The sequence below is a fragment of the Xiphophorus hellerii genome, chromosome 19 (assembly GCF_003331165.1).
Source record: "Xiphophorus hellerii strain 12219 chromosome 19, Xiphophorus_hellerii-4.1, whole genome shotgun sequence".
In the NCBI taxonomy this organism is placed as follows: domain Eukaryota; kingdom Metazoa; phylum Chordata; class Actinopteri; order Cyprinodontiformes; family Poeciliidae; genus Xiphophorus; species Xiphophorus hellerii.
Genome location: NC_045690.1, coordinates 5147890 through 5173576, shown reverse-complemented (window position 1 = coordinate 5173576; position 25687 = coordinate 5147890). Strand labels below are relative to the sequence as shown.

Sequence of the window (25687 nt, the reverse complement as noted above, 5' to 3'; positions counted from 1 at the left end):
ATGCCGAATTTTTTAACACTGAAAATTTAAACTGAAAAAAATAGTTTAAACTCGGGCAGGACAGTACGCTCATGCATGTGTTCAGGCGGCTGGTCAGTGTGGGTCGGACGTCCTGGACCTCTGGACGCTCATGCAGAAAGATGGACAAGTGAGTGCAATCTTGGACGTAATTAACATGCAGTACATGTTTCCACATTGTCTCATTAGAGTCACAAACGATTAATGGTTTATTGGATTAAAATGAGCTGCAATCAATTATCTAATAGCCTCAGCATAGACCTTCTTTTAGTGTTTTAGTTTGGCCGCCACCCAGCAGAGGGCAGCACTGGTCATCCCTAAGAGGAGCCAGTTGATACAGAAACAAAGATGGTGGGGCCATACCACAGCGGGAAAGAGAAACAGTCCAAATGAAACCTTTACATGGTTCTGATTTGAAATTGATCTCAAATTTTCTACAAAAAAATATAGAAAATTTTGAGTTTGAAAAGTTTAACATTTTCTAGAAAAAATCAGAAATTATCTAGAAAAGACGTGGACATTTAAGATGCCATTTTTTCCTATCAAATGTATTTAACTTTTACATTAGAAATGTCCTAGTTTTTTTTGTTTTTCTTTAGAAAATTTTATATTTAATTAAATATAAATTAGTTTTTCTAAAAAACAAAGAAAAATGAAACATTTCAAACTCAAACATCCAAAAGAAAGTTCCTGAAAATCTATGAGATTAATCTAAAAATGTCTGAATTCTTTTGGTGAAAAATTACTCTTGTCTACTGTTTGTAATACAAAGTTGTAAAAGTCAATGCTTAACATGTACAATAAAGATTTTTTTTCTTACTAAGATGTCATTCATACAAGCCAAAACGCTCAAATGTAGAAAAGAGACTACACACAGTATTTAATGCAAAATGTTTTATTTATTTTTACACACAAAATGTTGTACAGCATTATGATGCGACACAGCAGGTAACTGTAACGAGTCTGCACCAAACAGATGAATGTGCAGAGCTCACATTGGCACCAGTTTATAAAACCAAACTGAGAAGATCTGAGCACAAGCAGCGCTCAGCAGGAAACTCATGAAGGAATGAGAAAAAAGGTTATTTTTACCAACTTAAAGCAAAAACGCCACAAGGATCAGTGAAAAACTTGCTGTTTCTGATATACATGTAAAAGGCTCAATACACAACCTCAGAAAAGCGACTGTGTGCAAAACTTAAATTCTCCAGTGTTTAAAAAGTGCTTTTATTAAAAAACAAACCTCAATAAGACCAACAATAGCATCCCCCATTCAGAGTGACTGATATGTAACATGATACACTGAAATAACGTGATTATAGAGGATCTAGCCTAAGAATACAAAGAAAAGGTTTGATTTTCTTTGGAGATGTTTAATCGCATCTTTATGCATAAAGATACGTTGGGAAGATTAGGTGAGGGTTTGCAACCAAATGTTAAAAGTATTACCTAAATTTTGTTTAATGCAAAAAAAATAAAATTCACATTTTGTAATATTACAACTACAAACTTTAGTGTATTTTACTGGAATTTTATGTAATCGACAAGTTTTATGAATCTGAAAAGTGTGGCATGCATTTATATTCATAAACATGCCCACCAGCATTTCACATCGGGGGACAGGACTTTCTGCCTGTTCTTTGGAAAGTAGCTAAAGATCAGTCAGGTGTGACAAAGTTTATTTTAAAGGACTTTTTTACTAGACTGCTACATTTTCCGTCAACTTGTGTCTTCTTGTTTTTATGTTTGTGTTTTTGTGAAGCACTTTGACTGCAAAAAGAAAATCTTTGAAAATCTTACCAAGTATTTTTAGTCTGGTGAAAACATCTTCGTACACTTGAAATCAGACAAAACTGAGTGTGACTTTTCCAGAACATACAGCAGCTTGTTTTAGGTTAACTCTTTCACAATTATCACTGGCTGAACACACATGGATACAACACTTTTTCTATTATTCAAATTATTTTTATAAAACTTCACAATGATGCATCCTTTAGTGTTGGTTTGTCATATAAAAACCCAGTAAAACATATCGAAGCTTGTGGTTTTGATGGGACGAAATGTGTAAAGGTTTAGAGACAGGTTGTCCAAAATCTGGTCCTTAATCTACGGAAAAGGAAAAGGGCCACTGAAAAAACATAAAACCAAACAAAAAGAAGAATTCTGACTTTTGATCTCACAATTCCAACTATTTTAGATTAGCATTCTGATTTCACATATTCTGACTTTTGATCTCTTCACATTAAAGTCAGAATTCCTTTTATTCGCCCAGCGGCCATAATGCTCTTCCGTTTTAATCCCTCAAAATACACCAGATCTTAAAAAGGCACAGAAAAGGAACCCACAGCTTCAAAGAAGTGGTTCCGTTCAACAAATCTAACCTACATGATTCCACGTGTTTTTTTGAGGTTTTCTAAATCAATATGGCGGCGGCGCCATTATTCTCTCAGCACTCTGTCTCCTTACTTTCGAGGCGCTCCTGCCTCTGGAGGCGCCGCCGCTCCTTCGCTGATGGGTTCTGCTCGGTCAGATCCTCGTAGGAGGATTTCGTAGCCGACGAGGAGACTCCTGCGGTTGTGAAATCGCGCGGCCGCGCCTCCTCGGCCAGGTGAGAGTCGTTGCTGGTGTCCTCCGGGATGGTGGCCATCCGCAGGTCCGCGGCGCTGCCCTGGCTGGTGCCGCAGCTCGGGCCGGGGCCCTGGGTACTGCTGGCCGCGGCCGGGGCCGGCGGCCGGACCTGGGTCGGCGGCTGTGGGGGCTGGAAGAAGGGGGCGGTCCGGCCGGCGGAGGAGGAGGAGGGAGGCTGATGATGCTTGACGATGCGCACAGACGTTGACTCGAGGTTGCTCAGCATGTCTTGAGTCTGCAGAGTGAAAACAAAAAGGTGAGGATAAAAGTTCACCAGGAGTCTCTGCTGTAGACTGAGGTGGGGTCCATTCCTTGTTTACTCCATTCTGTTCAGATAACTTTCCTGAACTCCAAACTTTATAGCAAATATGAGTTCATGATCATAATCCTTATGTTTTAACCTCATATTAAGGTTGGAACGAGTAAAGCAAACCTTTCTGCTTATGGACATTTTGAGTTGACAAACGTACGATGATGTGGAAAGTATTTGCTCCATGCACATCATTTCTGTTTGAACTACTTGTCACACTTAAAATTTTCAATCTATTTTCAATTAAAAATGTATTTCTCTCCCTTCTTGGGGTGTTTTCACCTATGGACTCGGTTCGATTTGGTACAAAAGTTGCAACATTTGTTACATTTTTAGCTGGTGAGCTTTCACACTGAACTGTATCAAATGATCTCAACTAATTAGAAACCTGTTCCCCTCCTTGCCTGTGGGGGCGCTGCACCATGAACTACATAAGGAAACAACTCAAAAACCTTCGAAGACGACACTTCCTTCTTGAAATGTAAACAAAAATGAAGTGGCGTCAGATTTTAGCCTGTTGTAGGATTTCTCTTTTGTCTTAAAAAAAACGTCACTCCAGCTACTCGTTGTATTTACCCAGAATGCTCTGGGTTGTAGTCCGCTTCCTGCTTTTGGAGCGGTGCCCTTTGAATGCGATTTAACAATAGGGAAAGTTTTGAAACTGCCAAAAAAGCATAAACTTAATGCCAAAAACCATCTAGGTGTTTTTAGAAGCAGCTGAGACCCAAATGGAAGATTAAAAACAAACAAAAAGTAAATTTTTTCATAATAGGTCCCAATTAAAAGCTAATTGAGATGCCATGGCAACAAGCCCATTAAAGCATCCAACATGGTGGAATTAAAATAATCCTACAAAGACACTCAACCGAGATTTTAAAGTTAGGTTCAGTTTGGGTTGTACTGCACTTTTCCAACATTAGTAAATACAAAAGAAAATTAAAAACTGAATTTGTCTTATTTTCTCTGTTATTAAATCTGAAACATGTAAGTGTGACAGGAAAGTAAAAGCAGAAGAAATCTACAAGGGAGCAAATACTTTGTGTTGCTGTGGGTTCTATTGGGTATTTGGATCCAGAAAACATCTGAACCAAATAGAGTCACTATAAACATCATGAACTGGTGGGTCAAAATGTCAATAAAAAGAAAGGCTACAGAGGAATGTTGCCTCAGTCTTGACACTGATCTAATCAAGCCTAAAATCAGACAACAAATCCATAAAAATAAAGTCTCATAAATAAAAAAAACCTGTGTTTTCTTGTAGCTTTAACAGAACCAGATGCAAACTTAAATTGGTGACACACTCCACCTGATACCACAAAAAGACAACATGTTTCAGTCTTCTTTGCTCTCAGAATACTCCAAAAACCAGTCTTGCTTCCTTGAAGTAATTCCTGATCAGATCAGCCTTTGTCTACGTGTCAGACGAGTGGGGTTCGATCCGTCAGATCAGTGATTACGTCAAAGAGAACGTGAGTCCAGGAGTATCCCGAACTGGGGCCACTGACCATGCACTCAATGGCAACACATGGCAACACCAGGCAGTGGCACAGAGTCACTCACCTGCAGCAGGAGCTTTATTACAAACCTCCACCATCTGCTGCAGCGGCAGGGCAGAGAGCGATGGACAGGTCATTCAGAAAGCCCGGCATTATCTGACCCAGGTTATAACTACCTCAGCCACTCTCTTTTTAGACGGGGGGGGGGTATTTCCAAAGTTTTGACACTTTAAGTGACCAGTAACAAAATAAAAATGTATATTTTTTAATTAACTAAGCTGTTAACCAGTTCTTAGGCGGTTAGTTTGGATTTGTAGTGACAAAAAACAACTTTATTAAGTGTTTAGCCTGACTTTACACCAGATTAAAACCCTCTTTTTTGTTTTTATTTATTTTTCTGTCATTTTCTCTTTTTGGTACCAGTACATAATTTTTTTTCTTATACAGTAGTCTGTTACATAAATTTTATACTCTTGTGTATGATTTCTGTACGTTCTACTTTGCAAAAACTTAATAAACATATATTTTTAAAAAAGTTGAATTATAGAAATGAGATCTAATTCATTTAAATGCTCCTATAATTCTTTATTTAAGCCTTTTTCAGTCAGAGGAACACTGGAACATGTGGGAGGTTTCTGTTAATCTACCATCAGTTTCAGCCTTGCTGTGAATAATTTTATCAACAATCCCCAGCATGCAGACTTGTCCATGCAGGTTTTCTTTACAGCTAAACAAACTATCCTGCACTATCATTTTAATTTGTTAACATGCACAACTGTTAATCATTTCTTATAATTTGTTTTAAATGATATGTTATGTGCATCAACCTGCCCAGGAAGTAAAGATAAAAGTTAACCTTTGAGGCTAAATCTGGCATATTTACATTGTTGTTTTAATGCATTCATGTTTATTAATATGCACTGTCCCTTTAAATATATTCAAATTCAGAATGAATATACTTCTCAATCATAATAATAAACCACAATAATCTGCCTACATGCAAGAATTGTACAAAAACATTGCCAAAAATCTGAAAAGAGCGTCGTAATTTGGTGTTAATCTGGTGTGAAAGGGGCTCAACTATTAAAAGCTCACAAAATCCACTCATATTTTTTAGCTTCTTCAAATAAACGAATTAAAAGCAAAACTTTAAAGAACCGATTTCTCAACAGGCGCATGCACTCTTTCCTTGCTTAGTAAAGAAGTCGGGGTTTGAAAAGGCATTTTTGACTTTGATTAGTTTTGGTTAGTGTGGCAACAAGGCGAGTGCACAAGAATGCAAACAATCATTAAAAAGATAAGGAGCTTACGCTGGGAGCAAAGTAAATCTTTGCGTTTTCTTCAAACTGCTGATCAAGCCGTTTGTCCTTCAGAGAGAAACAAAAAACAAGGTGAGACAAACGGTGATTTCAATGGCTGGAACAAAGGATTCACATTTAATTCAGATTAAAAGTTTCTTACCACACAGTGAACCAGGATGCTGAGAGGAATCCAGAAAACGAGGGAAAACACAATGACTGACCCCACGATGTTATCAGCCAAGAACTTCCCTGATCGATAAAAACAAAAGGATAGTTAAAATACTCAACGACGTAAAACTTGATTAACTCGCTAGTGGAAATATTGTCATTGTGATCTTATGACCGGCTTACCAAACGTGTTGATGTCCAGCTTGTCAATGAAATCCCACAATCTCTCTATTACATCCTGCACCTGCTTCATGCATTTGCCCTGTTTGATCAAAGAATGAAATCAGTTAAATAAAGATAAAGCTAATCTGATATTAAAATAATTTTTCCTTTAGGACATGTTGGAAAAACAAAAAAAAGAAGATGAAGAGATTTTCAACAAAATCAGTAAGACTAAAACGATTAATCAGATTAATCATGATTAATCGTGACAGCTGTATGGACATGATTAATCACAATCACACACAATTAAGCATGATTAATCACGATTAATCAATTATAGAAACAATGTGTCAACTAATTTAGTAATAATTTATCACACTTAACCGCGATTAATCATGATTAATCACGATAAAATGATTACTAAATCAGTTGATGAATATTTCAGTAATTGATTAATCATAATCAATTATCATGATTAATCAATAATTGATTAATTGTGCCTGATTATGCAAAAACGATTAATCGCAATTAATCATGAATATTTCAATAATGATTAATCAATTATTGAAAAAATCATCAGCTAATTTAGTAATAGCTTAATCAAAATAAAATGTGATTAGTCACAATTAATCGTGTGTGATTATGCAAAAACAATTAATTAAATTATTTTTTGCTTTAGGATATGATAGAAAAACTAAACAAAAAAGTTAATTGATTAATCAATTATTGAAATAATCGTCAACTAATTTAGTAATAGTTTAATCGTTAACTGGAGCGTACAGACCACAAAAAAATCTATTAGCTGAAAGAACAACATAGCCGGAGCAGTACTTAAACCAAAACTGCACAAAAAATATATACGTTTTGAATTTAAGATTTAAAAACATATATTTATCTGTAAATATATTGTATCCAGAACTCCTCAAGCAGCAGTTTCAGCTTCACCTGGTTTAAATTCTGTAGAAAAAATCTCCTAAGAGCCTTTTGCTATTCAATTATTAAATGTTTAACTCAAAAAAAACAATCAATAGATCAGCACTACACAGCTGTTAGAAGTATTTTTTATTTTTTTGCTGCACATAAATCTTTGCTGAAAACGATCAAGAAATGCAACATTATTGCATATTGTGCAAAAAACAATTTTCTTATTTAAAAAGGAATTTCATTATTTGTTTTATTTGCTTTTTTCTAATATTGTATAAAAATATTAGCAGCTAATAATCTTTTTTATCTGATTAATTGTAAGAATAATCGATAAATTAATTTATTACTAAAACAAAAGTTAGTTGCAGCCCTACAGATGAGCATAAGACTTGTCCAAGCAGCTAGCTAACATGCAGATTTTCCCACTCACGTTCCCGTCACAGAAGCCCACAGTGCAGGGTTTGCCTTTGCGAAGGAAAAGGAAAGTGCCGTTTTTCTGCGTGAACGGCGAGCAGATCCCGTCTTTCTTGCAGCACACCTTGCAGGAATCACTCGTCTCTGCAAGAGAAAAACATCCAAAAAAGATCATTTAAACTTTCTCAGCACAACAAACACAACAAAAACAATCAGAGTGAAGAGTTTAGCCTCATCAAAGCTTAACAACTACACAGATGAGCAACAAATAATTAATATAAACAAGTAAACAAATAAACAAGCAAACAGATGCAAATATGTTAATCTAAATATAATCTATAAATGAGAGCAGAGAAAATTTGATTTAAGTTACTCAGACTTGGGTATAATGACTATTAATGAAGAATTAATTATTAATTATTAATAATAATAATGGTAGAGTAACATTTAACTCACATTTTTAGCCACCGTGTTTTTACTGAACTCAAATCAAACATTTACCGTTGCAGGCGCATGACTGTAGTTTCTGCTCCGCCTCGCAAAACGGGTTACACTCTCCGTTGCGACAGCGGCCTTTGTCCACACACACCGTGTTGTCAGGAGCATTTTCAGGCGGCGGACAATCGCTGCTGTTACCTGTGAAAAGAAGGAAATGGTTAATAAACATAATTTTACACAAAATATTGTACCACAACTGGGATGTGAATGCTGCAGTTCCACGGTGAGACCAGCAGGAGGCGATCACCTGTGCAGAAAGACATCCCTTTACAGGTGGCACTGATGGGCTCCTGGCACTTTGTTCTTGCTGCCTCATACCGGCATTTCCTGCAGCAGGGGCTGTTTCTGTCGCTGTGGAGACACAAAGTTTATCCCACTGCCACAGGCTCTTCTGAAGATTAAACTTTTATGATAACTTACCTGCAAATAGCACCAGGTTTGAACTTGCAATCTGGAGTGCAACAGCTGTCATTGATGAGATGTAGGAGCCCAGGATCACAGTCTTCTCCTTCCTCCACTCTGGAGTTCCCACAAACTTTACTGTTCCTCTCCTTGAAGCATTTCGAAGCCTTCAGGCTCAACGTCTTTGCCACCGAGTCTCTGCTGCATCTGGAGAAACGCTTAGGGGAAGGAAGAGACAACAAGTCAAATTTAAAGCTACAATTTAATGTTTTATTTGTGCAAATATAGTAAAGCGGTTATTAAATTGACAAAAACAATGTATGTTTAAACAATTTTCTGACATTCCCCTGTAATTTTGCTACATTTCCTGTTGATGTTTATGCTCAGGGACTGATTTAAAAAACATTAGGTCTAAACTTAAAGCTGCAGTATGTAACTTTTACAAAAATATGTTTTTTTCATATTTATTAAAACTGTCACCATGTTGTGACAGGCTGGAATGAGACAGATAATCTGTGAAAAAAATTACAAATAAATCGAGCTCCTCCACCTCTTCCTGGTGCTACTATTGCAGTCTGGAAAAATGCACAGCTCCCGGTCAAAAACAACCAACCAGAGCCAGGAGGCGGGTCTTAGCGCTCAATCAACATCCTGTACGTCTTTGTGAACTAATGATAAAATTTGTTAAATCAAATTGATTTTTTGTTGCTCTCTATTAGTATTTTTTTTTTATTACTGATGTTAATTATGGAGTGTCTCAGATTGTCAAATGCCACAAACTCAACTTATAGAATAATTCTTATCTCCACCCACGGCTTGAACTCTGCTTTGAGTTTGATTCAAAAAGAGGCAGGCCCCACAAAACAGGAAACAGAGAAGCCGCTCTTAAACTAACAAAATCAGAGAAGGTTGCTCTCGTTCTTCATCATTATGCTACTTTCACCAAAAATCAGCCCATACGTTTAATTAAAACTTCTGAAAAATGTGCCACCCTGCTAAAACGTTTGATAATTTCTACTACTGTTTCCATCCGTCCATTAATGTCTCTGCAACAGTTCAGGCACGTCCTGACTTGAAACTGATACATCAGAGTCTCCACAGGCTAATCCAGTCTTTCGTCTTTCTTGAAACGTTTCAGAAGAAAACACAGAAGAATTTGAAGTCGACACCAAAACCCTCAGCTTGTGCAGGGTTATCAGATAGCAGGCGACCGTCAGGAAACGTGATTCTGCCTGCGAAGTGCTGTGGAGGCCAGTAGTGGAGGAGGCTGTTAACATTTCTATGTGTCATATTTCACAGGAACAAACACGACTCAGCAGTCTAGCTTTTTGAAACGTTTTGAAAGAAATTTAAACCAGTGAAATGGACTCGGACACGCAGTGGCTAGCAGAAGTGTTTATACTCCTACAACTTTTTCACAACACAATAGGATTTAAAATAAAAGTGGAGCACATTTATTAGGATAAAGATGTATTCAGTCTCTCTGAGTTGATAGCTTGTGGGATTACAGAGCTGTGATGTACCTTGTTGTTGTCATGATCTCCGCTGACAGCTATGGGGTACATGACAAACTTGCCGCCTTTCTCGTCGCTGGGAGCGCAGTCGTTGTTGTCGGGGTCGTGTTCTGCTCCGAAGTTATGGCCCAGCTCATGAGTGGTCACCAGGTCCGCTTCCTGCAGAGCAATCAGGCCGTCAGTGGAGGAAAACATGTGGTTAAAAATGAAATAAATTAAAATGCTGCTAATATTTTATGATTTGAAAATCTACACTGCAAAAGCACATTATCTTACTGTGTGTTTTTGCTTAGCTTTTAGAGCAAGCATCTTAATATACTTGAAATAAGACAAAACTAACTTACAAGTAACTTTTTTAGGAAGACCTAGGAGCTTGTTTTACGTCAACAATTCCTTAATACGGAGGAAATAAAAATATTTCTACTGGCAGATTTTCACCTCTTAGGTGGTTTAAAGTCAGGAATGTGACTCAAATGAAAATGCGGCTTCTTTTTGTTAATTAGAAAATTTACACTGAAAAAACACATTATCTTACCAAGTATTTTCTTTAGCTTTAGTGCAAATATATTAGTACACTTGAAATAAGAGAAAACTAACTTAGAAGTAACATTTTAGCAAGAGAAAAGAGTTTGTTTTAAATAAATAATTCTTTAATTCGGATGAAAAAATTATAGTTTTCCTGGTAGATTATTTAACGTATTACACTATATTTTTTCGATGTTATAAGTAAAACAATCTACCAGTGGAATAAGTACTTTTTCCATCAATGTTAAGGAATTACTGACTGAAAACAAGCTCTTATATTTTGCTGAAGTTACTTGTGGGTTAGTTTTGCCTTATTTCAGGTGTACGTAGATATTTCCACTAGAACCTAAAACAAAAAAACTTTCCGCAGCCCAAAAAAATTTTTAAATTCAAATTATAGAAGTTTAAAACAAACAAACAAAAGTCAGCAGAAAAGCATAACAGACCTTTGTGAGAATAGTTTTGCCATAGTTCTTGGTGCTGGTCAGGCCTGTGTTGAGGTAACTGGGTTTCTTGGTGGTGTGAGATGGGTAGTAAGCTAAAAGCGTAACAAAAACCAAAGAAATGTCTCAGGATCAACACCAACTTTGTCACTCAAGATGTAAATGTGAAACGGAACCGACTTGCCTTCTGAGCAGATGCCACCGAGGGGATGAGCTCTGGGAGGGGCGACGTAGGCCAGGCCCAGCGTCCCCTTGTCGAAATCCTGGTAGGTGAACAGGTGAGCCAGACACACTTTGGAGGCGGCATCGGCGATATCTGAGCTGAATTGCTGTTGGACGCAAGGATAGTGAATCATAAGAGGAAGACATTCCAGTTTTATAATCATTTTTTGAAATGTCCCTCAATAGTCAATTGTTTTCTATAAAATTATAGCGATAATCAATTAACTGGACAAATAAAAATGGCCACATTCTGCAGACTTTTCATTTAGCTGCAGCTTATTTTATACAATATTAGAAATACACACAAAAAATGCAAATAAATTATTGAATTTCTTTTTTAAAAATAATAAAATAAGCATTTTGTTGCCTTGCATTTCTTCAGTGTTAACTTGATCATTTGTAGCAAAAGATGCATCTGCAGCTAAAAAATGCTTCCAACTAAAAATCTATGTGAAAATGTAAGCTCTTTCTGCTCGATTTCTGCGAATGGCTAATCTGCAGATAATTTTTTTGATTTACAAAAATGTTTTTAAAAATTTGATTTCCTATCTTAAAATGATTTTTTTTTTAGTTTTGGATTAATTACTGCTCCGACTTTGTTGTTCTTTCCGCAAATAATCTTTTTTGAGTCTGTTTAGTTCAGTTAATGATTAATCAGCTACTAAATTAGTTGACAATTATTTCAATAATCGATTAATCGATTAATCTGATTAATTGTTTCAGCCCTACTCTCAGCAATTCTTTGGTTTTAACAATTGTACAGTAACATTTAATTCACATTTAGCCTCGTTGTTTTTACTGAACTTGAATCATTCTGCAAGTCAAATATTTACCAAAATTAGTTGACAATTATTTCAATAAATGATTAATCACGATTAATTTGATAAATAGTTTCAGTCATAACCTGCTACAAGATGGGATAACTTCAATAATCACAATTAACGTTTTTTAGATTTCACATTTTAAATGCGATCCAAAGTTATCGATATATGTCGATGGAGCGCGTTTGGTTCCCACCTCCAGAAGCTTCTTCACGTCCCAGACATCCTGGTCCTTCACAGGGCTGTTCTTCATGTTATAATGGACCCATCCAGAACCGGCGTTGGGGGGCGGCTGCGTTGGATCTTTATTAATGATGATCTGGCAACACAAACCAAACAAGTAAGAACAACTTAGAAAATGTAGCGCAAAGTTATATTCAGGTAATCTTATTGGAGTTTGTTTAAGTCACCATTATTTAGATGAATTACACACAGTGTTATGCTTTTATGCTTTTATTTCTGTTAATTTGGATGATTTTCTTCTTTCAGCAGATGAAAAACAAACATTTACCATTAGAATATTACATCAGATGCCAAAATAAAAACTGTTCTACATTTATAAATTAATTAATTAAAAATAACTAATTGGCTATAAGGTCTACTGTAATTGAACATTTTTAAATGTAAAATATAACTGGCTGACAAACATTATTTTTGTTACATATTAAATTTCTTTTATCAGGCTTTCGATAGTTAAATTCTCAATTATATTCCTGTTTGTTTTGACTAAGTGTAATCAATTTTGATTGGTGCTAAATAACATCCTGGCTTCATTAAATGTGTAATGAAACTGTAATAAGGAGAAAATAATTTGTGAATCAGAACAATCTTTAAAAGATTAGACTTTTTATGAGGACAGATGCAGTTATAGCTAACAAACACATAATTCAGGATTGCTAATCAGAACTGATGCCATATATCCTTCTCTCTAAAATGTTTCTTCCATCACATCATCCAGTGGATTCCCAGAAATAACCTACCAGAGAACTATGGCAACACAGAAAACAAGATTAAAACGGACAAAGAATCCATTCATTCAGTGACATATTCTGGGTTAGACTGCGGTTCTTCACATCTACGAGTCAAAATACAAAAAAGACAATTCTACTATGAGAACGCGCCAGACTTACAGTAACAAAACAGAGTTTCTATTCATTCACAGAGCAAATTAATCTGCCCCTCAGGGGTGCATTAAAAGCTCAGAGCTCCTCCTGAAATTGCTGTTCACACACTAAACAGCCTTTTAATTCTGAGCCGGGTTTCCGGGAGTGATGCTGCATAAAACGAAGATATTATGCAGCTGAGACAACAAGCGTTAAAAGCGATAGTGATGCACGGTGGAAAAAAAAACAAACTGAGCTTCATACCTGCTGGATCTGGACTCCGTAGCCTGTAAACTCCTTATTCCAGGTTGTGTTTCTATAAATGTCATCAACTCGATCCATCAGCTCAATCTGGGACACAAAAATAACAAAACGCACTGATCAGGACATAAATCATTCCCTCCAGGATGTTGAAACATGGTTGTTTTTTTTTGGGATTGTTGCCACCTAAAATTACAGATTTTTCAAAAATCTTACAAAAAAGTCAAAATTGCTGCACATATTGTTCCCCGAAAAAAAAGATATTTCAAGTAGAAATTAGTGCCATCAATTGATTAAAAAAGGTAAATCAGATTAATCACGATTAATGCCTAACTTTGTTAGCTTGAAATATAAAAATGCACGAGGTTGTGCAGGTTCTTTCCTTGAGCAACTCCGTCCTTCTGCTGCACTCCAACCAATGAAAATGCAAGCAATTATCAGATTTTCTTTTTTGTAGCAGAAAACAGGTAATTAGAATAACTGAGGGAAATACTAGAAAATTTCGGAAGAAATTTAGCCGGGGCCTGCCGAGGCGCGCCCGTGGGTCTGGGCCCGGCGTCGTCACGCCACAAATCGGCGTCGACGCTAAAGAACGCCGCAACGTAATCATTGGCACGCGGAGAATCGCAAGAACGTTAAGTGAGGCGGACGTGCACCATTCAGTATTATAAAGTAAGTATATCAGCTAAAATCAGCAGAAACGCTAATGTTAGCGTCATTGCTTTCATCAGTATGTGGGAAATCACTAGGATATTTTCTGTAATTGATTTACTCCATTCAGTATACTAAACATTGCTAAAAAGTAAAATAAATAGCTAATAGCTTATTGAAGCTAAAATGCTAACGCTAATGAACCTTGCATTGAACTGTTTAGTAACAGTTCAATGCTCATAAACTGCAGGAAGGCAGTTCATTAGCATTTACCTAATGATTGTCACAAATATAAATTTTCAATAACGCACACACACAAAACATATCACAGTTTAAAAATATATATTGACCTTATGTTAAAGATTTCTACAAACTTTTTACAGGTAAAGTTTACAATGAACCAAAATTACAACATTTAAAGAATACCATAAATTTAAGAATCTAATGTCTCTGCAATAAAAAGAAATTGCTATCTTTTTTATTTTTAAACAACACCTCATATTGTTAAATAACTGATTTTATGTATTCAAGTTTTAAATATTACATTTGAGTTTGCATGGATGTAAAATTACTGCTCAGTTTAAAAATTACAGTATTTTTAAACTGAGCAGTTTAAAAATATGCTCAGTATTTTTAAACTGCTCAGCTAAACTACGCTCTTTAGCTCGTTAGCTTGTCGATGTTTCAGTTTTATTCGCTGGGAAAATTATTCTTTGTCTGCTTTGAAGATAAGCAGACAAATAATAAAAAACAAGTTTTGATATTAACTCTCAACTTCATTCACAAAACTTTTTCGTTATTTATTACGCAACGAACATGCATTTCACATAAGAACAAAACAATGAGGTGACGTTGCCTGTCCTTGAACACAACGCTGATCCCTCTTCACCCTGTCACCAACTCACACACATCCTCATTGTGTTGTGTTCTGTAAATAAACACAAAACACAAGCAAAATCAATAAACTATATGCATATTCCAGTATACTGAGTTTTGGTTTTACATTCATTCTATTTAAATGTAGTTTGTTTGTGCTTACCAATGTTTTCTGGCCGGATGTCAGGCACCGTTTTCCCCTGGTCAGTTCGTCGATGTCTGGTTTTAATTCTATTCTGTGGCAATCCGCAAAACGGCGTGTAGGTTTTCGTCAGTAATGCGCGATCTGTGCTTGGTCTTGTTTAAAGTCATTATTGAAAACATCTGTTCGCACAGATAGGTGCTTCCAAACGTGGACAAAACACGAGCTGCATGGAGTCGAAGCTGTGGCATCAAATCAGGGGGCAGGAGACGGTAAAAGTCCTCGATTGAAACATCACGGGACTTCGCTCTTTAGCTTCTTAGCTTGTCGATGTTTCAGTTTTATTCGCTGGGAAAATTAATAATCAGCTTGAGGTGACTCTGCTGCACTCTAGTGGCGAGAAGCCGTAATGTTGGTTGGTAAGAATCGGAAGGCATTATGGGATATGTAGTTTGCAGTCAATTCGTGCTCAAAACCTATTTTAAGTCAATCAATGGGGCTGTAAAACGGTGGTAGGGGGGAGAGGGCCACATAAAATGACGTAGCGGGCCACATGTGGCCCGCGGGCCTTGAGTTTGACACATGTGCAATAGAGGATCTATCTGCTGCTCATGCAAAACAGTCTATTTTAATCCCATGTGTAATAGTCATTGGGTTAAATCAGTTATATAATGCTGAAAACGCAAGTAGTTGATGTAAAAATATTCAAGGCTTTTATTTTGAAATTTTCAGTATGCTTCATTTCAAAGGGCCAAACTAATACCATGTGTAACAGTGCTTTGGATGAAAAAGTCAAATAAAGCCAAAAAGAGCAATTACATGATGTAAAAATATTCAAGGCTATTATTTTGAAATTTTTGTTAAGCTTCATTTCAAAGGGCCAAACTAATACCATGTGTAACAGTGCTTTGGATGAAAAAGTGAAATAAAGCCAAAAACAGCAATTACCTGATGTAAAAATATTCAAGGCTTTTATTTTGAAATTTTCATCAAGCTTAATTTTAAATTGCCACACTAATCCCATGTGTAACAATTGCTGGGTTAAATCAGTTATATAAAGCTCAAAAGAGCAATTTTCTGATGTAAAAATATTCAAGGCTTTTATTTTGAAATTTTTGTTAAGCTTCATTTCAAAGGGCCAAACTAATACCATGTGTAACAGTGCTTTGGATGAAAAAGTCAAATAAAGCCAAAAAGAGCAATTACATGATGTAAAAATATTCAAGGCTTTTATTGTGAAATTTTTGATAAGCTTCATTTTAAAGTTCCAAACTAATCCCATGTGTAACAGTGCTTTGGATGAAAAAGTCATACAAAGCCAAAAACAGCAATTACATGATGTAAAAATATTCAAGGCTTTTATTTTGAAATTTTCAGTATGCTTCATTTCAAAGGGCCAAACTAATACCATGTGTAACAGTGCTTTGGATGAAAAAGTCAAATAAAGCCAAAAAGAGCAATTACATGATGTAAAAATATTCAAGGCTATTATTTTGAAATTTTTGTTAAGCTTCATTTCAAAGGGCCAAACTAATACCATGTGTAACAGTGCTTTGGATGAAAAAGTGAAATAAAGCCAAAAACAGCAATTACCTGATGTAAAAATATTCAAGGCTTTTATTTTGAAATTTTCATCAAGCTTAATTTTAAATTGCCACACTAATCCCATGTGTAACAATTGCTGGGTTAAATCAGTTATATAAAGCTCAAAAGAGCAATTTTCTGATGTAAAAATATTCAAGGCTTTTATTTTGAAATTTTTGTTAAGCTTCATTTCAAAGGGCCAAACTAATACCATGTGTAACAGTGCTTTGGATGAAAAAGTCAAATAAAGCCAAAAAGAGCAATTACATGATGTAAAAATATTCAAGGCTTTTATTGTGAAATTTTTGATAAGCTTCATTTTAAAGTTCCAAACTAATCCCATGTGTAACAGTGCTTTGGATGAAAAAGTCATACAAAGCCAAAAACAGCAATTACATGATGTAAAAATATTCAAGGCTTTTATTTTGAAATTTTCAGTATGCTTCATTTCAAAGGGCCAAACTAATACCATGTGTAACAGTGCTTTGGATGAAAAAGTCAAATAAAGCCAAAAAGAGCAATTACATGATGTAAAAATATTCAAGGCTATTATTTTGAAATTTTTGTTAAGCTTCATTTCAAAGGGCCAAACTAATACCATGTGTAACAGTGCTTTGGATGAAAAAGTGAAATAAAGCCAAAAACAGCAATTACCTGATGTAAAAATATTCAAGGCTTTTATTTTGAAATTTTCATCAAGCTTAATTTTAAATTGCCACACTAATCCCATGTGTAACAATTGCTGGGTTAAATCAGTTATATAAAGCTCAAAAGAGCAATTTTCTGATGTAAAAATATTCAAGGCTTTTATTTTGAAATTTTTGTTAAGCTTCATTTCAAAGGGCCAAACTAATACCATGTGTAACAGTGCTTTGGATGAAAAAGTCAAATAAAGCCAAAAAGAGCAATTACATGATGTAAAAATATTCAAGGCTTTTATTGTGAAATTTTTGATAAGCTTCATTTTAAAGTTCCAAACTAATCCCATGTGTAACAGTGCTTTGGATGAAAAAGTCATACAAAGCCAAAAACAGCAATTACATGATGTAAAAATATTCAAGGCTTTTATTTTGAAATTTTCAGTATGCTTCATTTCAAAGGGCCAAACTAATACCATGTGTAACAGTGCTTTGGATGAAAAAGTCAAATAAAGCCAAAAAGAGCAATTACATGATGTAAAAATATTCAAGGCTATTATTTTGAAATTTTTGTTAAGCTTCATTTCAAAGGGCCAAACTAATACCATGTGTAACAGTGCTTTGGATGAAAAAGTGAAATAAAGCCAAAAACAGCAATTACCTGATGTAAAAATATTCAAGGCTTTTATTTTGAAATTTTCATCAAGCTTAATTTTAAATTGCCACACTAATCCCATGTGTAACAATTGCTGGGTTAAATCAGTTATATAAAGCTCAAAAGAGCAATTTTCTGATGTAAAAATATTCAAGGCTTTTATTTTGAAATTTTTGTTAAGCTTCATTTCAAAGGGCCAAACTAATACCATGTGTAACAGTGCTTTGGATGAAAAAGTCAAATAAAGCCAAAAAGAGCAATTACATGATGTAAAAATATTCAAGGCTTTTATTGTGAAATTTTTGATAAGCTTCATTTTAAAGTTCCAAACTAATCCCATGTGTAACAGTGCTTTGGATGAAAAAGTCATACAAAGCCAAAAACAGCAATTACATGATGTAAAAATATTCAAGGCTTTTATTTTGAAATTTTCAGTATGCTTCATTTCGGCTTTTATTTTGAAATTTTCAATATGCTTAATTTTAAAGTTCCAAACTAATCCCATGTGTAACAGTTACTGAGTTAAATCAGTTATATACAGCCCATAGCAGCACGTAGTTCTAAAGGCCAGTTCTCAGTCCTGATCTGTTTCAACTGAGGATAGATAGAACTACAATGATGCGTATTTGTAGTCCAAATCAGCAGCCAATAGCCTCTTGAGATCCGTTGCTATGTTAAATAAGTTTCACACCAAGGTGTGAAGTGTTAGTGAAACAGCCTGAGAGCCTCAGAAAATCCTGTCGCATGACTTTGCTCTGAAGCACCGTGACAGAAAACCGTACGGTCTAGATAAATTTCGAAAACATTTTACCGGAGCAGACAGGCGTATCAATGTGAGGACCGATTTTGATACTAATCGTGCGATATTTGTGGGCGTGATGGCGATTTCAAAAATGATTTGGGTTGAAAAAGTTGTCTTCATCTCTCACTCTAAGCAGCCAGAGACGCACTCTAACTTTAGGAAAAATGAGAAACTTTGGGTCGCTTAGAGGCAAATTGTGGACAAACCGTAACTGGTATCGACGAGCCGTCTTCACTTTCGAAGAGATCACAGACGTATCTACAAAATGAAATTTTAATGGCATTTCTAGGTGAATTTGTGACGACACAGCAAATCCTCAAAAATAGGGTATTTCCAGGATTTTTCCCATTGACTTATAATGGGGTTTTTTTCGCAGTTTTTTGCGAATTATGTCGACACGTTAAGCCCAAATCCCACCAAAAATAATAGCTCCAATGGCGTGAATTTTCTGCACGTTTTGATACCTCATTTGTAGGTGTGCACCCAGCGGTATGAGCCGCATTAACGGTGACGGAAGAAAAATAAAGAAGAAGAATATTAAAGAGACGCTTCTCTCCGACAATAGTAATAGGTTCCTGCCATTGCTTTGCATGGCAGGCCCCAATAATCCACTAGACATGCTTACAAATAGAAGCAAATTTGTTCAGGATACAACTACCATAAAATCTATATTTTATTTTCTAGTTCTTGGCCGTCCCTTTCTGATGTCGCCCTGGGCAACAGTCCACATCAAAAACCGCCACTATACAATGCACGCCTTCGAAAAATGGTTTACTCTCTCAAACCAAACACGCTGGAAGATGACCAGTTTTCCACGAAGCCATTTTGTTTTTAAACGTTAATTTAAGTTAATAAAGATACAAATTACAAAAAAAAAAAGAAAATTGAGATTGTAGCTTCCTGTAGGGACTGATAAATACCAAATATAATGTTTTCCTGCAGATTAGGGGAAATAAAAAGCAGAATAATTGAGGATGTCCCACCAGGTAGTTGACGGTGGTGCTTTCTTGGCCGCGGCCCATGTGTTCGAAGAAGCGGTAATCTGCTACCAGCAGCAGCGGGCAGGTGTTCTTCCTGTGGTCGTGATCTTCTCGTTTCACTCTGTGCTGGTGCTCTGCAAGAAAAAGCAGGGAGGACAGTCAGAAGCTTCCATCAGAGCGGCTGTGACACTGACTGCTACAGCCAAAAGCCATCAGCATATACAACAAAGAAGAAGAAAAACTCTGATGAACTGTGATAAATGAGGTATTTTTACTGCAAAAACACAAAATATTACCAAATATTTTCAGTCTAGTTTCTAGTGCAGATATTTTAGTCCACTTGAAATAAGACAAAAATAACTTTAAAAAGAACTGTTGAGCAAATTTAAAGCCTTGTTGTAAGTAATTAATTTCTCAGTATTGATGAAAAAGGAGATAAATTCACTTATAACATAAGAAAAATGTCTTGTTATAAATGAAATTGAACAAATTCTAATTAAATTCAAATTCAAAAATAATTTATTGATCCCAAAAAAAATTAAACAAGTAGGTTTTTATCAACATTAGGTAATTGTTTACTTAAATCAATCCTCTATATCTTGCTAAAAAGTTATTTGTAAGTTAATTTTATTTTATTTCAAGTGCACTAAGATATTTTCACTAGAAACTAGACCAAAATTAGGTAGTAAGATTCTGTGTTTTTACAGTGTATGAATTGAATAAATAGGCTCACATAACAATAAAATGACTTTAAATATGTGAAAATAGTGTCACATTATCATCAAGCAATGTGACAACCAACAGATTTATTATAATCATCAGATAAAATAACAACTTTGTCACATTTAGCCAACCTTATTCTGCATTGAAGCTTTTGTTTTAAATAGAAAAATGCTTTGAGGCGCAACGAAAGCTCCTCGAACAGCAGAGGAACAAAAGGACTCCATTCTGAGCGTTACATCACACACCTGCCTCCACATTATTCAGACGAGTGGGAGCGACCAGCTCCGGCCTCCGCAGCCAGCGAGCTGTGGGAGACCAGAGCTAACTCACTCTGCGGCGTCCTTATGAATCTTAATGCTTCCTCCACACGAACCCTCACCTCAGCTCAGCTCCTCTGTGGGCGATTTTCTACCAGATTACAGTGGATTGGTTTACATCTCCTCTGATACATAAACACACCGTCATGTGATCCTTACATAATAACTACTCCTCTGAAGCAGAAGCGTACCACTTCTTACTGGAACCTTTAAACAAAACGTGAATATTTTGTTGGACCGCCTTTAGCTTTGATTACAGCATTCCTTTCAATCAGCTTCTGCAATGTAACAAGATTTATTTCCATCGTCTGCTGCATTAAGTTTTCACAAAGATCTTTTGTGATGATGGTGATTTATATCAAGACATTTTTCCATGTTATAAGTGGCACTTTTTATTTATATTTAAGAATTATTGACTTAAAACAAGCTGCAGAATAAGAAATCTTGCAAGACTATAAGCTACTGCGATAAATTATAATATTGTTGCTTTCTGACTATTTTCAAGTAATACATTGGTAATGAAATAATAATGCAAAAAAACATTCTCAAAGATCAATAAACTTTAAATTAGGGATGCACTGATTTACTTTTTCACTTCCAATACCAACACCGATAATAAGATTTATTATCGGCCGATACGATCCAATACAGAAAAACATTGCTGAATTGACTTAAAACACTTTTTTTGTAAACACAGACATAAATGTACTGAATTACAAATTTATCTGATAACCCTGCACCAGGACGTCACGCTTAAATCCACCAATAACTTCACAAGCTTGATCAAACATGTAAAAACAGCTTTGATTTGTTGAGTCAGTGCGATTAGGAGTTAAACAGCCAATGAAAAACAAATAATGAAGAAACTGAAACTGACAAACATGTAAAATAAACTGCAACTTCTTTCAAATGGTTCAGAAAGTGTAATTATGAATTTTAAACATAATGTAAAATAAATAATGAAGGACTCAGAAAACAACGTATAGAATTAAACTGAGTAGATCTGCCTTTATGGATTAGGCACGTTGTCACTGATACCCGATCTAGAATTTTGATCAATATCGGGACCGATACAGATATTAATACTGGATCTCTATGTTAAATCCTTATAAACATTTAACACATGAACTGGAAGGAACTTAAATATGTAAAATAAATAAACAGAAACAAATACAATTAGTTAAAAACAGAAAAGAAATAAAATGAATTATAAAGTCTCTGCAAATAAATTTGTTCTTAAAAAGGGTTTAATTGAGACCAAAGCGCCAGAGAAAAGAGAGAAATGATAAATCATGCAAATGGAAATTATTGATCTCATTTTATTTGATCATGTAATTAATTTATTTGTTGCGTATTGTGACAGGCCTAATCTTGATGAAAGAAATTACCTGTAAGTTACACTTGAAACAAGGCTAAACTAAGATATTTGCACAATAAACTAGTCAAAAATACTTGGTAAGATTTGGTGTTTTTTGCAGTGAACTGTCATAATTCTTCAATTTGATTTTACCAAAACTCTAGATGATTCCTGAAGACGATGGTTCCCCAGTTTCAATTAAAGTTTTTCATAACTGGTTGGACAATTCTTAAAAGTTGGTTTTATTTATTTATTTGAAATGTTTTTATTCATAAAATGTCATCTTCCAGAAATAGAAGAACTTTTTAGAGAATTAGTGAATAGACAGTTTAATACATTTAATTTTAATAATTAAACTCTGAATTCCTAATCGCATAGTACTTTAGACTGCTGCTAAATTAATCTTAATCTGATAAATATACAGTAATCTACTTCCACTTAAAGCTGAAATTAAATCATTTTGTCCTTTAGAAAGATTTTAAACAGATTATTAGGCTGATTTATTTATGGATGTTCTCATAGTTTATCGCATTTCATCGCTTTTCACCAATTACTCGCTAACATGAGCAGCTTTAATCCATAATCTGAGCAAACTGGACAGCAGAACTCACCGTTTTCAAGAACCAGACGTTTGTGTTCTTCCTGTCTCCTGGCAGAATGAGGTAAAAGGTCGTCAGCCTCTGCGTGGATGTAGCCACAAACTTCAGGAGAAGCAATCCGGCTCAGGTTCTTGATGTCCTGCGATCGGTAGACCAGTAATCTGCCGTCAACTGGGGAATTTGTGAACCTCCAAAGGGGCTGCAAAGGACAAAAAAGGAAAATAAATGAATTAGAGATGTTCTCACTTCTAAAAGAAAAAGTAAATATAACAAATTCTCACCTTGTGTCTTCAAATAAATGTCAACAAATGACTGCAGACTTGAAATAATCAACATATTTATCTAAAAATGTCATTTAAAGCTACTAAGACTATAACGCACCACATCTATAAAATGTAAGGCTACTGTTCAGGCTTATTGCCTTATAGACTTTAAATAAATGTATCTGTAATAATCTCACTGAAAACATATATTAAAAAATCCACTGCTTCTGCAGTTAATGCTTGTAATCAATTTTTAGAAATAGTACAAGCCTTTGTTTCTTCATTTCATTTCATAAGGTTGGACCAGACAGAGAAAAGTCTTGAGACTAACATTCATGTTTCAAATGAAAATTTTTGAATTAACAAATATTTTAAATATTTGTTTTCATGGGTGTGACTTGCTATTTTGTTCTACTATTAATCATTTCCTGTAATTTGCTGTAAATTACAGGAAAACAAGTTGTTACTTGTTTTTCTTTATTTTTTTACCATCAACCTGGCTAGTAGGTTGATGGTGACTACAGATGAAAATTAATTAATAAAAGTCGAAACATTTCATACCTCTACGTTGTATTCTGCTTCATCCATCAGGATATGAGCAGAAAACTCGTCTCCGTCAATGTGTGCCTGCACATGTGAGTTTTCCTCTCCTGGAAAGCAAATCGTGAATCTGAAATACCTCATGGACTATTTTAGTTTTAAATTAACTGTCGGGAATTAATCTGGGCAATTCTGCACGCAGGGAAAGTGCATTTTAATTAACAGCATCTCCATCAACTCACCAACAACATGTCCAGTGAAATAGTTCTGAAGAGAGACGTTGTATTTCTGCTCCTCCCCGTTTTTATCAACGAACACGGCTTTAAAGTCGTCAGTAAAGAGGTCAGTGTTTGTGGTCAAGTAAAGCTTGAAATTTCTGAAGATAATAATGAAAAAGACAAAAAAGACTGTAGTAAGTTTAGTGTATGTGAGATTAAAGATACAGTCTCAAAATACTGTCCTTAAAACTTAAAAACCTGAAGAGTTCTTCTTTTGCCATTGCCATAGTGAAAGAGAAATAGAACAAAATAAATATATGAGGCCTCAAATGTTTATTCAAATGCACCATGACTTATGCGACATGTTAACTGTTGCTAAGTTTCCCCTCAAATCTACATAACTTCCTTTAGAAACTGACAAAGTTTCTTCAGGTGGATGAAAAGACACAAAGAAAGTAATCAGAATTTAGTACGGTTTTATATAAAGAAAAAAACTATTTTTCTTTGCTTTGCAAAACAAATTCAGCAGTTGCAAAAATCCCAGGCAGTCAGAATCAGAAAAGGAGTGCCACCCACCATTTCTACTAAAACCGTAACTTTAAAATTAAATATTTAAAAGGACATTTAATAGTGAATAACTATAACTATTCATTATAGTTGATTAAACTATAATTATTTTTGTGCAACTTTGATGGCACAGGCCATTTCCTAAAAGAACAACACATTCAGAGCAGTAATTAAGCCAAAACTGCACAAAATATAAAAATATTTTTGCATTTAAGATTAAAAAAAACAACACATTTGTCTGTAAATATGTTCAATCCAAAACCCCTCAAGTTGCAGATTTACCTTTACATAGTTCAAAACCTGATTTAAAAAATCTCTTATTAAGCAGCTATTAATCCAAAAAATAATCAACAGATTATAAAATAGTGCTGGTTTTTGCTGCAGATGCATCCTTTGCTACAAATAATCAAGCGTTCACTAAAGTAATGTTGTTATTGCATTTTAGGCAATATAATGTTTAGTAAGTGGTTAAATGAAAAAGCTACAGAATGTGCTAATCTTTTTTTATCCGATTGATGTCAGAATAACTAATTACTAAAATAACATTTAGCTGCAAACCTAATTCAAACTGAGGGACTTAACTCACCCAGAATTTCTCACTTTTTAAACCATTTACTGCAGATGCATCCTTTGCTACAAATAATCAAACGTTTCAGGTACTTTCTACCAGCAGAAGTGAGTTTGGGTTTATTTAGAAATCATTTTAATGCTACTTCATGTGGAATAGTTAGACCCTTAAAAACTAAAGGCACCGATTACAAATAAGAGCGGAACATTTCTGCTGATCTGACAGAGGACAGGTGTTGGTGTGAGGGAGTCCATCCTGTACCTCTGCAGGGCTCTGAAGCTAACCAGGCGCTCCAGGTTGGACTGGGTGTGGACGTCCCTCTTTCTCACAGAGTGCAGCTGGAAGCCTGACACAGACAGCACCTCGTAGTCCGACAGCATGGAGTCCAGAGTTTCTGGAATGTGTTAACAGAAAACAGCTGCTATGAAATAAATAGGGTAGCAGCGAGAGTATCACAGAGCTCCCGGGTCTGACCACAGAAAGATTGATTTAATATCTAAAACACATCTCAGAACTCGGCATTAAAGATAGTAAAATTATGTTTTATCTGTGTTTGATAACTGACAAACACAGATACCATTAAAATACCATTAAAACCGAGGTTTGAAATTAGCTAACGGTAGCTAAAGCCACTGCTATATTTACCAAACTCCCGCTCATTTTCGTGATTATCCTCCGAGGTAATCCTTGATGTTATTACACCGTTCACCCAAAAACAAGCAAAAGAGACTACTAACACAACGTTCATCATATTGAAGCAGCTATGTCACATTTACAAGTCGAAATTGGTTCTGTTTGAGTGTGAGGATAGCAGAGGAGCTATCCGGAAGTGCTCTCAGTGGAAAACATCCGCCCGAAAGAAATGGGATCGCTCGTTCACGGTTCGCCGGACAGTGAAGCGGCGGGAGATCACGAGCAGCGGCGGGGAGGAGTTTGTTCACGGAAATAGGATTGACGATTGAGATTGATGGCTAATGAAAACTAAAAAAGAGAGAGA

The 25687-nt window shown here is 35.4% G+C and overlaps 1 protein-coding gene across 2 annotated transcripts; it reads right to left on the bottom strand.

Annotated features, from left to right (window-relative positions):
* Positions 1-1548: 1548 nt before the first annotated feature.
* Positions 1549-25560, bottom strand: LOC116709412 (disintegrin and metalloproteinase domain-containing protein 17-like). Of its 2 annotated transcripts, XM_032547923.1 has the most exons (20): positions 25336-25560; positions 24952-25084; positions 23580-23713; positions 23359-23447; positions 22547-22733; positions 19542-19672; positions 13214-13300; positions 12043-12165; positions 10988-11132; positions 10807-10898; positions 9845-9994; positions 8340-8539; positions 8167-8270; positions 7923-8057; positions 7438-7565; positions 6105-6183; positions 5914-6002; positions 5763-5819; positions 4517-4553; positions 1549-2881 (listed from the first exon to the last, which is right to left on the bottom strand). In XM_032547923.1, the coding sequence occupies exons 1-20, from the start codon at positions 25439-25441 to the stop codon at positions 2481-2483; spliced, it is 2607 nt and encodes an 868-aa protein (XP_032403814.1). In that variant the 5' UTR covers positions 25442-25560; the 3' UTR covers positions 1549-2480. The 2 variants fall into 2 exon arrangements, with proteins under 2 accessions (XP_032403814.1, XP_032403815.1); XM_032547924.1 differs by lacking the exon at positions 4517-4553.
* Positions 25561-25687: the final 127 nt, after the last annotated feature.